Raw genomic sequence first — 12180 nt, 5'->3', positions numbered from 1 at the left:
TCTCTGATTAAGTGCTACTGGTCAGAACCGTTGGTGCCTCCAGGAAAGGCTGTCACAATGGAGACCAAATCATCTACAAAAGGCTCCCATGATTTGTCTGAATTGCTTGGTTCTGTTGCAACTGTAGTTATCAATTCTTTCTTTAAAAACATTGCGAGTTGGAGTTATGGACTGAATGTCTGTGTCCTTGGATAACTCATACATTGAAATCCTAACCCCCAATGTGATGGTATTAGGAGGTAGGGCCTTTGAAGGCCATGAGCGGGGAGTGCTCATGAATGGGATTCATTATAAGGAGAGACAGGAGAACCTGTTCCTTCTGCCCTTTGTCATGTAATGATATACAGAGAAGATGTCCATCTGCAAACCAGGAAGAGGGCCCTCACCAGAACTCAATCTGCCAGCACCTTGATCTTAGACTTCCCAGCCTCTAGAACTGTGAGAAGTAATGCTGGTTGTTTAAGCCACCCGGTCTATGGTAATTTGTTATAGCAGCCTGAGCTAAGATGGCTGAGTTTGGAAAACTTAACAAAGTTTTCAAAGACAGGGATATCTGTGGTAAAGGAATTTTACCTATAGAAGATCTTAAAAAACAAAAGCAGAAGCCCTGATTATTCCAACTGGATTCATTACCATGGTCAACTGAATATATCTGTCAGGAATACCAGGTTTCAAATCAAAACCTCGAAATTAAGGGAAGAGGCAGAGTTTTCAGAAACCAAAGAAAGAGTATACTCGTATCTAATTTTTGGACAAAGATACTGTGGAAGGATTGTCACACTGACACCAGTGGATCTAAATGACATTTTAAAGTTTCTTCTAGGTCCAAAAGTCTGTGTGAAGCTCCTCTGCCCCTTGAAAGATTCTAAGGTAAGTAGATCTCATTCCAGAGGAGGAAGCCAAGTGATCCAGCAATATCGTTTCAGAGAAGACTGAAGCAGAGAAACCAAATGCCTCAAATGAGGAGGAATCAAGAACAGTAAAAACCTCGTCTTTTGTTTATTTCCCAAGTCCGAGGGAAGGGAGAAGATAAATGGACCTACCCACATTTTCAAGGACTTAAAGATTAAAGGTGCTGTCTCAGAATTTTACTAATATCCCTCCCTTCAATCCTCAGATAGCCCGGAGAGAATGTCATCATATCCATTTCACATATGAGGAAACCATGTTACTTAGAAATTGAAGGACTTGCCTAGTTTACATAGGTTATGCCCAGGATTCTCAAAGTTACACTACAATTAACTTCCTATCATACTCTTTCCCCTGTTTTCTAGCAGGAAAAAACAGCTGTTCTGACAATTTTACTTATGTCTGATAAAAGGTCCTGGCTTTTGGAAATGAAACTAAAGAGGTGACTGGAGCAGTAAATAAATATCAGAGAACAGATCTTTGTTCAATGAACAAAGTCTTTGTGTTCTGTTCCCTGAGAAAACTTAAAACATTTATTTTATTTTATTTTATTTTTGGCCGCACCAGTGGCATGTGGGATATCTTAGTTCCCCGACCAGGGATCGAACCTGTGCCCCCTGCATTGGGAGCATGGAGTCTTAATCACCGGACCGCAGGGAAGTCCCCAAAACATTTATTTTAATGTCAAAAGTTTTTGCCTAGTGAATTTCATTTACTTCTGACACAGCTCCAGGTCTAACAGACGGAGGGAGCACTTCAGTTCAAGTGAAGAAAATGGAACTTTACTGTCTACATTGTCTGAAGCTCTGCCAAGCTTTCCTGGAAGAGTCACGAGACTATTCTTAACAGAAGACATTCCTGCTTCCAGTCCTGGATTCCTACAGCTGGCCAGCGAGGGCACCAGGCTTTCATTCTACTGTTAAAAGCACAGAATTGTGTAAAACCGAGATAATTCTGGCAATGATTACCTTCTTTCAATTATTTTTATATTGAGAGAAAAAGTAGAGTAAAAAGCTATGAAAAGTATAAGCAGACGGTAAATGAAGTAGGGTGAAAACTACTTAATATGACACAGTCACATATTCAGAAACCATGAAGAAAGAGAAGGAGGAGCTACCGATCCGTTCATTCCAAACAGACTGAACGTCAGGGGAAAAAGTGGTCAGCTGAAGCTCAGAATTCTATGCTGGGGTAGTTTTTGTTTTTTAAATTTCTGTGGACACCGGTCAAAGAAAAAAAAAAAATACATGTACATGCTGAGAAATACAAAAAGGCCTAATGAGTGAAAGCCTGTGTTTCATTCCAGAAAAAAAGCTCACACTGCACCCATTTTACCTTGCTTTTTGCACTCGAAAGTGCACTTCTTGGAGAGATTTCCTGATCAGTACTTATAGATCTTTCCTATATATATTATATCTATTTTTTGGAATGGGTTATGAAAAATTTTGCTGGTTACTCTAGCAGTGGGCCAATTCTCAATTTATCCATCTTACTTTCTTATCAACAGAAGAATTTTTAAAAAAAATTTATTTATTTTTATTTATTCTATTTTTGGTTGCCTTGGGTCTTTGTTGCTGCACACAGGCTTTCTCCTGTTGCGGCGAGCAGGGGCTACTCTTCGCTGTGGTGCGTGGGCTTCTCATTGCAGTGATTTCTCTTGCTGCGGGGCACAGGCTCTAGGCACGCGGGCTTCAGTAGCTGTGGTGCATGGGTTTCAGTAGTTGTGGCTCACAGGCTCTAGAGCGCAGGCTCAATAGTTGTGGTGCACGGGCTTAGTTGCTCCACGGCATGTGGGATCTTCCCACACCAGGGCTTGAATCCGTATCCCCTGCATTGGCAGGCGGATTCTTAACCACTGCACCACCAGGGAAGCCAAAAAGCGTTGCTTTTGATAAAGTATGACTCAGGCTCCTAAATGAAGACAACAGTCAACATTACTATGCAGATCGCTGTTTTTTTTTTTTTTTTTCAGATCGCTGTTTTTTAATCTTTTTTTTTTTTTTTTCTGGGCTGTGCAGCTTGCAGAATCTTAGTTCCCTGACCAGGAATTGAACCCAGGCCCCGGCAGAGAAAGTGCTGAGTCCTAACCACTGGACGGCCAGGGAATTCCCAGATCACTGCTTTTTAAAGTAAAAATTTAAGAGATTCTGAATTCAAATGTTGATTGAGAGACCAGAAAAACAAACAAATGAAAACATTCGAAGAACTGGATTAAGGAAACAACCTTTCTTCCTTAAGTGGATCTGCCATGGCTCCATCCCTCATGTCAAGACCTTAAGACAAAATAAGTTCCTGGGATGTAGCACCACCACCAGGACCACTCATGCCCACTGGGAGAGCTGGGGGCGTGGAACTGGAAGGAGTGCCTGCCCTCCCATGCGGCCTGCTTCAGCATCGTGCTGGTGTGTGAGATGTGGGAAAAGCGAGAGGATTTACTTTCAGTTTTGAGAACCATGATTCATTCTCCCTACATTCTCTCAATTCTTAGTATTTTTAGTATTAAAAAAGAAAGAAAAAGAAAAGAGAGGCAGATCATGAAGCAGGGAACATAGAAGCCCACATCCTTTCAGTTCTACCATCAAATGATTAATAACTGCTCACTTTCGTGAAGCTGTTTTCTTTCCAAGAAAAATATAAGCTTTGTGTCCTCTCAAAATGGTTTTTCCTGCTTTTCAACAATTAAAAAACATTATTTCAAAGTAGTTTTCCTTTTCTCCTGGACTCAGGGTTGTGATTGCATGATAGCACACTTGAGTAAAATAATTTAGAAATGAAGCGTTCAAGAAAATGATACGTGAGGGGGCAGGTAACCCACGTTTGCAGAGCTCAACTGTCTTACGGTTTACTCTTACCTTTGAAGTCCCTTTCTACTTCCTCTTACTCTAGAAGACATGGTCAGTGTTCCTCAGAAGCTGGGCAGGCTTTTGATTACAGATCAGTTTGCTAAGGTTCCCCAGGTGACATTAAAGGCGGCTCCAGCGGCATGAAATTCTCCTCTCCCTGAAGCAACAACGGGAGGAGGTGCTGTCCTCACCTCTCACAGAAACCACTACACCAGCTCACAGGGGCCGTCAACCAAACACGCCCTCGCATAAGCAGGGCTCCGTTCCACAGGGAAGAAGGGGGGCGGCTGGCCCCTGCCCTTTGGTAACGCTCTGCCGCCCAGCCTTTTGTACCTCAGGTAAGTGCACGTGCTCGTTCTGCCAAGCTTACATCTCCCAACAACACCGACGTGTCACATTCGCACGAAGCTGGGATCTGGGGGCTGGAGGGAGACTTAACTCACGTAGGCAGACTCAGACCTGGAGGTGAAAGGCTGATGCCAGCACACGGCACATGGCCAAGCGAGGGCGGAAGCCGGTTCCCCGCAGTCTCCCTGCAACGCCTCTCCTGCCACATTAACACAATCCTGTCCGGCTCATACCACCAGCGCACAAAGAGCTCGCTTTCAAAGGGGTTGTTCTGCCATGATAAGAGTTTTGGATGTTTCAAAGTTCTGACAGAAACGCACCCTCTTCTCTAACCCTGTGCACAGACAGTGAGACTGGGGTGACCGATGTGATGTTAAGAGCACCTCCCCTCCCACCAACAGGGTCTCTGCTGGGTCGGCTTATGGTGAAGATCCACCTCTACCCTCAACAAACAGTACCGACACGAGCAATTTTGCCTGACAGCAGTATTTTATTGTTATGACACTGTCTTGTGACCCACTTTACTCCCTGCTCCTTACTTCTCGGTTATAAGCAGTAATTAGTAATGTCAGTGTTCTGGCTGGATTGCTCCAGGCCCATTAATAATGCAAGAGCAGGAACAGGATGAATGCGTAAATGTGCAACAGAGGTTTCAAGGTTAAAAGCAGTAATGGGGAGAGCTGGGGGGAGGCAGGCGGTGTTGGCAGAAGAGGAGAGCGTGTGTGTGTGTGGTGTGTGTGTATGGTGTGTGTGAGAGAGAGAGTGAGCGAGAGAGAGAGAGAGAGAGAGAGAGAGAGAGAGAGAGAGAGAGAGAGAAGCAGGGAGGGTGTGGGGGAGAGAGGTGATGGGGGGTTTTAAATTTATTTTTTAAAACGTCCAGCTTCCCTTTAGGGGCAGTATGTACAGCGAAGTACTTCTCAGTGTCCTTCATCAAGCTGAGTATAGTTTCTCCTCTCCTCTGCAGTGGACACATGCCTCTGGCCACCTGGTGGGGAGGGCATCAGTGCTAAGTCTCAGGCACTGAAGAGTTACCAGTATATGAAATTGAGGTCAGAGGAAACTATGCCAGTATCTTTCAATCACCTTTCTGGTGTTTTAAATGACTGCTCTTATAAAAGGCAATGCCTGCTTGTTCAGCAAAACTGGTACCTTCCCACTTAAGCTTTTACAGGAAAGTCAAGACACGTGATGCAGAACAGGTCCCAGTCTGGCAGCCAGGTACTCCTTCAGTGCAAGAGACAGAAGACGATGTTGTTGCAACTGCTTCCCCATCTCTGCAAATCTCCATCCCACCGTGTTTCCAAGGGGGGATTTCAAAAGGTACGATATCCAACATTCCTAAACAGATCTTTGTGTTAGAACCGAATGACAGCAAACAAGCCTGCAAATTAGGAGTGGGAGAGGATGAGCATGGCTATCTGAAAAACATTTGCTTAGGAGATGGGGGAGGGGGCCCTGAAGCAAGGTGGACAGCCATCTGTGACTCCTGAGCTGTTTGCAGCTACATTACCTTTTAAGCAGACACAACCTTTCACTTGTCCCTCACGTACCAAAAGTGAACTGCTTTACATACTAGGAAAGTAACAACTTTCTCTGCTGGTTTCACAACCAAAACCAGACATTTTAAAAGCCGGTGATAGCAATGCTTGGGTGAATCAGAACCCATCCTTACTTGTTAGTCAGAAATAGTCTCTGTGGGAAAAGGAAGCAGCTGGAAGCAGCCTTGAATCATAGTTACTGAAAGCTGTATCTATTCCCACAGGGCTCTGACTTCTGTGCCAAGGTTTTCTCACTGGTAGCATATGTTCTGTGCGCTAGAGATGGGGCTCCTGCAGAAAGGCCAGCGAGAAGAAAGGCAGAGCTGCCAGAGTTCCAGCTCTTTCCACTGGCCACAAAATTGCATCACGTCACCTACAACCTGAGGCAAAGCACTCCTTTTGAGGGTGGTGAAGTCAGCCCTCACAGGGATCCAGGAGAAAGGTTTATGGGTTTGAAAATATACAAGCATGTTTTTAAAATCACATGTCTATCATTCTTTTCAAGTTCCCTAAAAACAAATAAAATAAAATCCTTTTGTTTTAAAAGTTCAGAGATGACTGGGTTGATGAAAATGGGTACAGTTATTTTTTAATTGGAAAAGTAGTACACGCACACAGTACTCCCCCTCTCCTGCCTTACCCTCAGAGTAAGCCTCCCCCAAAGCAATTCCCTGTAACCAATTTCTTACTTATCCTTCCACACAGATTTTATTCACATGTTGGCACCCATCTCCTCCTCCTCCCATGTGAGACCAGATATAAGCATACAATACCCACTGTTCTATACCTTGTTTTATTTTATTTAATTTTTTTACTTAATACATCTTGGTGATAGCTCCAGATTGGCACAACTGGACCCATGTCATTCTCTTTAATGCTATGGTGTACCGGTTCACAAGTCAAATCTGTTCTGTTGCCTCTCTTTGTAAATATAATCTTAACTGGATCACAGCCACATTCATTTGTTCACATATTGTCTACGGTTGCTTGCAAGCTACAAAGGCAAAGTTGAGCAGCTCTGACAGATTTATATGGTCCAAAAAGACTAAAATATTTACTATCTTGCCCTTTACAAAAAAAAGTTTGCCAACCCCTGGTGTATGCCATTGTATGAATGTCCATATGTAATCTGTTCCCTGTTGATGAACATTCAAGTGGAAAATGGGTATCCTTAAGAATAAAATTAAACTGTAAACATTGAGAGGCACTAAGGATGAGGAGGAAAGAGCAGGAACTAGCTGGAAGAAGCTGGCATGAAGAAGCAGGCGTAAAGAGGGAACTGCAGGGCAAGCTACAGCCTCCCAAAGTGTTACTTCCTTTTTTTAGAGGAAGTAAGAGGCAAACTGTAGGTCTTTTGATAAAAGGAAATTCCCCTTTGCTGTATCAAAGCTACTCCCTGTGTTTGTGTTTTTCTAAGTTAGGCAAGGCTGCCTGAAGCATACTCTGACCAAATTAGGAAGCAAGCAGGCTGATGTCTCTAAGCTGGTCACCACATGGCCAGGACGCCCAGGCATGCATGCATACACAGAGTGATGGATGGGGAAGGAGAGACTCAATCCAAGAAAGAAATGCTATTTGCTTGAGAAATTAGCCTTATGAAAATTACACTTAATAAGAATTAGTAATTGTTCTTGAAGATGAAATTCACTTCCTGCTTCTGACCAAAAAACCAGGGCTTCCAAGGTTTCTACAAGGGTAGAATGTGTGAGGTGCACAGTGGAGATGAATTCTTCGGGGCATTTTTCTGTTTACTCCAAGGGCAGTGAAGATCTTGTGAAGCACCAAGGAAAAACATACCAATTAGCTCTCTGATAGATTAATAAGATATTCAGTTTTACACTACTGAGAAATAAAGAACTTAGAAAGGTCATACTAAAAAAGAATTGTATAAATTTCTATTTGAAGACTGACTACTCAACTGCTTTATCTGCTGGAAGGATAACGTTTTAAACTAGTCTTACACTTTCCAACAAGGTTGAGGTATGCGATACTGAATCAATCATTCACACTGAGCTTGTTTCTGCCATCTCTACTCAGTGATATTCTTTTTCAGGAATGACTTCTGAGTTAACTTTTGATTCTGAGCCAATGAGCTCAGAATCTACTCCGACCACCAGCACTATCTGGGTAATAAAATTTAACCTTGAAAATCCTTGCTTTCCTCCCAAATTTCCAGATCAGCAAGATTCTTGGACATGATTTTTATTCCCTTAGGAATGTGCTCAGTTCAGTTCCAGTATTCGCTTTGAAATGAGACATGCAGTTAGAGTTAAGGTAAGTTTAAATGACAAAGCAAATCTCAGTTCTTCTTTTTTTTTTTTTGCGGTACGCGGGCCTCTCACTGTTGTGGCCTCTCCCGTTGCGGAGCACAGGCTCCAGATGTGCAGGCTCAGCAGCCATGGCTCATGGGCCCAGCCGCTCCGCGGCATGTGGGATCTTCCCAGACCGGGGCATGAACCCGTGTCCCCTGCATCGGCAGGCGGACTCTCAACCACTGCGCCACCAGGGAAGCCCGCAGTTCTTCTTTATAGGAAAATCTTCAAGGGAGCCAGGCAAAAAGATGTGGGCACTGCTCTTGGCTCAATCTGAGAACCTGCTCTCTCCAGCGCAGCAGCTGCTCCCCACAGAGAAGGCAGAGGCCCAGAGCAGCAATCTGCACAAGTGGCCATGGACTGGTGTGGGGCTCCTGTTGAAACAGCGTTTTCTGTGCTGTAGCTCAATTTGTGTTGAGTTGGTATCCTGGTTCCTTTGCCAGGCTGCATGAGGCAGGAAATTCGCAGCCCTTCTCTCCAAAGTGCTCTATATGTTGTCAAAATTGCTAAGTGTTTGCTTTCTACCTATTCCTTTACTGACTTTGCACATTTATTTACAATCACCTAAAGGACCCATGGATTTTACAGGTAACACTATAAAGAACAGCTATTTTTTTAAACCCTGGTTGAACCCATCAATTAAGAACTGTATTTCTATTAGTCAAGACTTCTGTGACTCACCTTTAACTGAGTCAAACTGTACATTAATGGACCACTGAGGACATACACAGGTTAGAGAGCTATCCCTGAACCCGAAGTTCATATATAACCAAAAGACGAAAGTGTGATAGTTTCCTCAAGCTGCGTGAACCTGGCACTTAACCCCTTTCTTCGTCTGCACAGTGAAGATGTATGGGCTATATGAGTCCCCTCTATTCCCTTTATAAATCCAGCACCTACAATTACAAATGGAGAGAACCAAATGCCAGTAACATAGAACCACCTGGGCAGGCTCAGTGCAGTTCCCCCTAACAAGGTTTGAACTACACACTTGTGTCCCAGTAGACGAGCGTGAGCTGTCGACGGTACCCAGGTAGATGGGAGGCCTTCCTTGCCCTGCTTTCTCCAACCGAGGCTGCTGCTCGGCAGCCTGGCCGAAGCAGCGATGTGGGCTCGGCGAACCTGCTGCACCTACTGCGACGCGTCCCTCTCCCCAGCTTGTCTTCTGCTTTCTTACTGCAGTGCAGAAGGCACCACGGCTCTACACAAGCTTTGTTGCCCTTTTATGGTAGAAAAATGAATTGCCTGCCCAGCAGTGGAGCGGAGAGAGATGACAGAACGGAAAGTTGTCATTTGTTGTGGTTTTGGCAGCAAGAGAGTGTTCTCCCCTCAGCCACCCTTGGATGGACAGTGCACGCCAGGCATTCAGAGAGGGAAACGCAAAAGCCCAGCCAAACTGCTCCCAGATGCATTCTTCCTTTGCCTGGGCGGCAAAGGGATGTGTTTATTTATGAACGGTATCAAGCCTCATTCTTGTGAAAATGTACCTTTTACAAAACAAGCCATAAAAAGGCTGTTTGTTCTCTGCTGAAAGATTTAAGCAGAGGTGTCCCAGAAAACATGGTTCCAATCAGATCGCATCCAAGGAACAGACTTCACTTCCTTGCGTAATGAGGATGTAGGACTGGAGCTGGGCAGGGAGGTGACCTCACTCTGAAGGAGGGGCTGTGGCTTTTACTGCAGCCCAGCGCAACCTTGGTCCCTGCCTCCCATATGGCTCAGAGGGACAGGAGAGTAGCCACAAACCCCAGATAAATGCAACTCCTGGGAAAACACACCAATATCCAAGTCCCTGTGGTAATAAACAGCAGTTGGTACAAGGCCTTAAACGGTTTGCACTTCTGTCAGGAGGCCCACAGAAAAAAAGCAGGCCTCCCAGCAGCTGGGAAAGCGTGCTGTTAAAAGGAAAATTTAGCAAATCTCTGTATGCACATCGGAGTTAGGGAAATTAAGCCATCTGAGTGAGAAATTAAGCTTAATCCAACATGCTTTCAGCTGGAAAACAAGCCTTTTAAAATGTGTGGGGAAAAAACTTTGATGGTTACGTGGTTTCTTCCATGTTTAAAAAGCACCCAAGGACTAAAAAAGCCAAACATACTGGTACGGAACTGTACCCAAGCAGCAGCTATTAAAGGATGTGCCCAGTGTCTCATTTTTGGGCTCCCTCCACACTACACTCCCTACACCCACAGGGGCTGTGCTCCGGGACAGCCCCGCAGGAGGAAGGAGCCTCCTGGACACCCGTGCCCAGGCTGTGTCCACCACTGGCCCTGGGCTGGCGCCTCCACCATCGCTCCTGATGGCTGCTGCCCCTCCGCTGCAGCCCCCAATCAGCCCTCAGAAGACTGTGTTTCTTCAGGACAATCCAACCCCATCAAGGCCTTCTGGAGAAGAAAAAAAATCACAGCAAGTACCTGAGGCACTACATAAACGGGCTTTGGGACCGGAGGGTTTGTTAACCGAGGACCACGGGAGCACTGTGTGATCCTAGGTCTTGTGGCACCAGACCCGTTACGATAACTAAACTGACAAGACTTCCCAGCTCCCCTAACATTCTGTATCTCATTTCTCCCCAACTCCCACTCCTCTTTCATGGCTCTACAAGGTCCACCCTCCTTGCACTTTGATCACATTGTCCCAACATCAGGCCTGCAAATAGCTCCCTGGAGTGTCCAGAATCAGATCCACTGTCTTTACTCTGCTTTGCAAAGCCCTCTTCAATCTGGGCTCTATTTATCCTCCTAGTGCCATTTTCTCCTGCTCTGTCACACTTGTCTACTGGCTGACCACTCATGCAGTTTTGCTCGTGTCAAGAGTACCAGTCCCCCATCTCCACCCCTTAAGTCCCAGTCAGGCCAAGACCCTGCTCTTTCAGGGAGTATTTCCTGACTGCTCTTCTGACTCCCTAGAGCAGTCACCATCACCATCTCACTATTTAACTGTCTTCACAGGAGTGGCCTCCCCTGCCGAGAACTTAGGTTAGGGCTGCGGCTGCCCCTTTTGCATTTCTTCAGGCATGGCCGCGCTCAATAAGTATCTGAATGACCAGATTCCAACCAAGCAGTGATGTCCCGCCTGTCTTGGCACAAGTCTAGGCTGAGGGAGCGGCTCACAAACATGTTCAGAGAAGAAGGAAGTAACATCGGGGAGGATAAGGGGCAAGACCCTCGTCGGCTGCTTCTGCATGATGGCTGGACAAAGCTTTTTAGGAAGGACTGAGTCCAGAGCTCTAGAGAGGGAAGGACTTGCACAGCAGGCAGAGCCATAGAATGAAGGGTTTAGGGGCAAGGGTGCCACCTGGAGAAAAGATCCAAGCCAGGAGAGATAAAGTTAGGTCAGAGTGGGCGCTGGCCTTGAGGGAGAAAAGAAGGGTTTTAAGGGAGGCAAGAGGGCCTTGGAAGAAAGAGGGCTGTGGTCACAGGACAGAGAGCTACAGAGATTTTTAGCAGCAAAATGTGACAGAAGAGGGGAGAGGAAGGCAAAAGGATAAGCCGCTGTCAAAGACAAGAGAAGAAAAAAATTGCGATCTGTTTCACTCTCTTTGGGCTAGAATCTGGATCAGCTTCTAGGGAGCTTTTGAAACTTAAAATGCTTTCCATATATATGCTTCTGATGGGAAATAAAACTGGAAAGTGCTTTTATGAGGCTTTAGGGATTTGATCTGAGAAATTCTCTTAGCCTACTTCTCTTTGAAAACCAAATGCCAATGCCAGTTTGAAAGCCCTCAGTATTCTAGAAATCAGAGACTCTGGACTGGAAGGACACTCGAAAGGTCATCTGGTCTCCCTCCCGGCCTCGAGGCTAGACCGCATGTTGCCAGTCATCCTAGAGGAAGGAGAATCTGTCGAGGGCTGTACGTGAGCCTCCGCGCAGGGCCCCAGGCTCCTGGAACCTGTTTCACTGGTTACATTATAGTCTAGCGATCCATCTTGGATTCCTGATGGGCAGCTGAAGTCTGTTTTCTCAGGAAAGTTGGAAAACATCAGGTCACCACCACTTGTACGGAAGAATCTTGTACCAAGAGAGAAACTACACACATGCAGCCTTCCCTTCTCCAGGATGACTAGCCCTTTAATCTTCTCACAAATAGCTGCTGACATTTTCCTGTTATGTTACAGATTTTCTTCATCTCTTAAAAAAGTGACTACACCATGAAATAGAATATTTGAGTGAAGGGTCTTGCCAGTTTCCAAGAGTGAGGTGCCCTCAAAGTAGTAAAGCAAAGTAGGT

General features: G+C 45.3%; 1 protein-coding gene across 8 annotated transcripts in view; it reads right to left on the bottom strand.

Moving 5' to 3' along the window:
• Window positions 1-12180, bottom strand: part of RNF216 (ring finger protein 216) — a 172847-nt gene that overhangs the window by 69666 nt on the left and 91001 nt on the right. Inside the window, exon 14 of one of the 8 annotated variants that reach the window (XM_032607109.1) lies at window positions 2681-2820. The exons of the other annotated variants lie outside the window; for them this stretch is intronic. Within the exon in view, the coding sequence (XP_032463000.1) occupies window positions 2758-2820 (63 nt within the window). The 3' untranslated portion in view covers window positions 2681-2757. Of the gene's footprint in view, window positions 1-2680; window positions 2821-12180 lie in introns of those variants that run through there. 8 annotated transcript variants of the gene reach the window in all.

Source organism: Phocoena sinus, chromosome 15 (genome assembly GCF_008692025.1).
Source record: "Phocoena sinus isolate mPhoSin1 chromosome 15, mPhoSin1.pri, whole genome shotgun sequence".
Classification (NCBI taxonomy): Eukaryota; Metazoa; Chordata; class Mammalia; order Artiodactyla; family Phocoenidae; genus Phocoena; species Phocoena sinus.
This window is presented reverse-complemented; position numbering and strand designations above follow the sequence as displayed.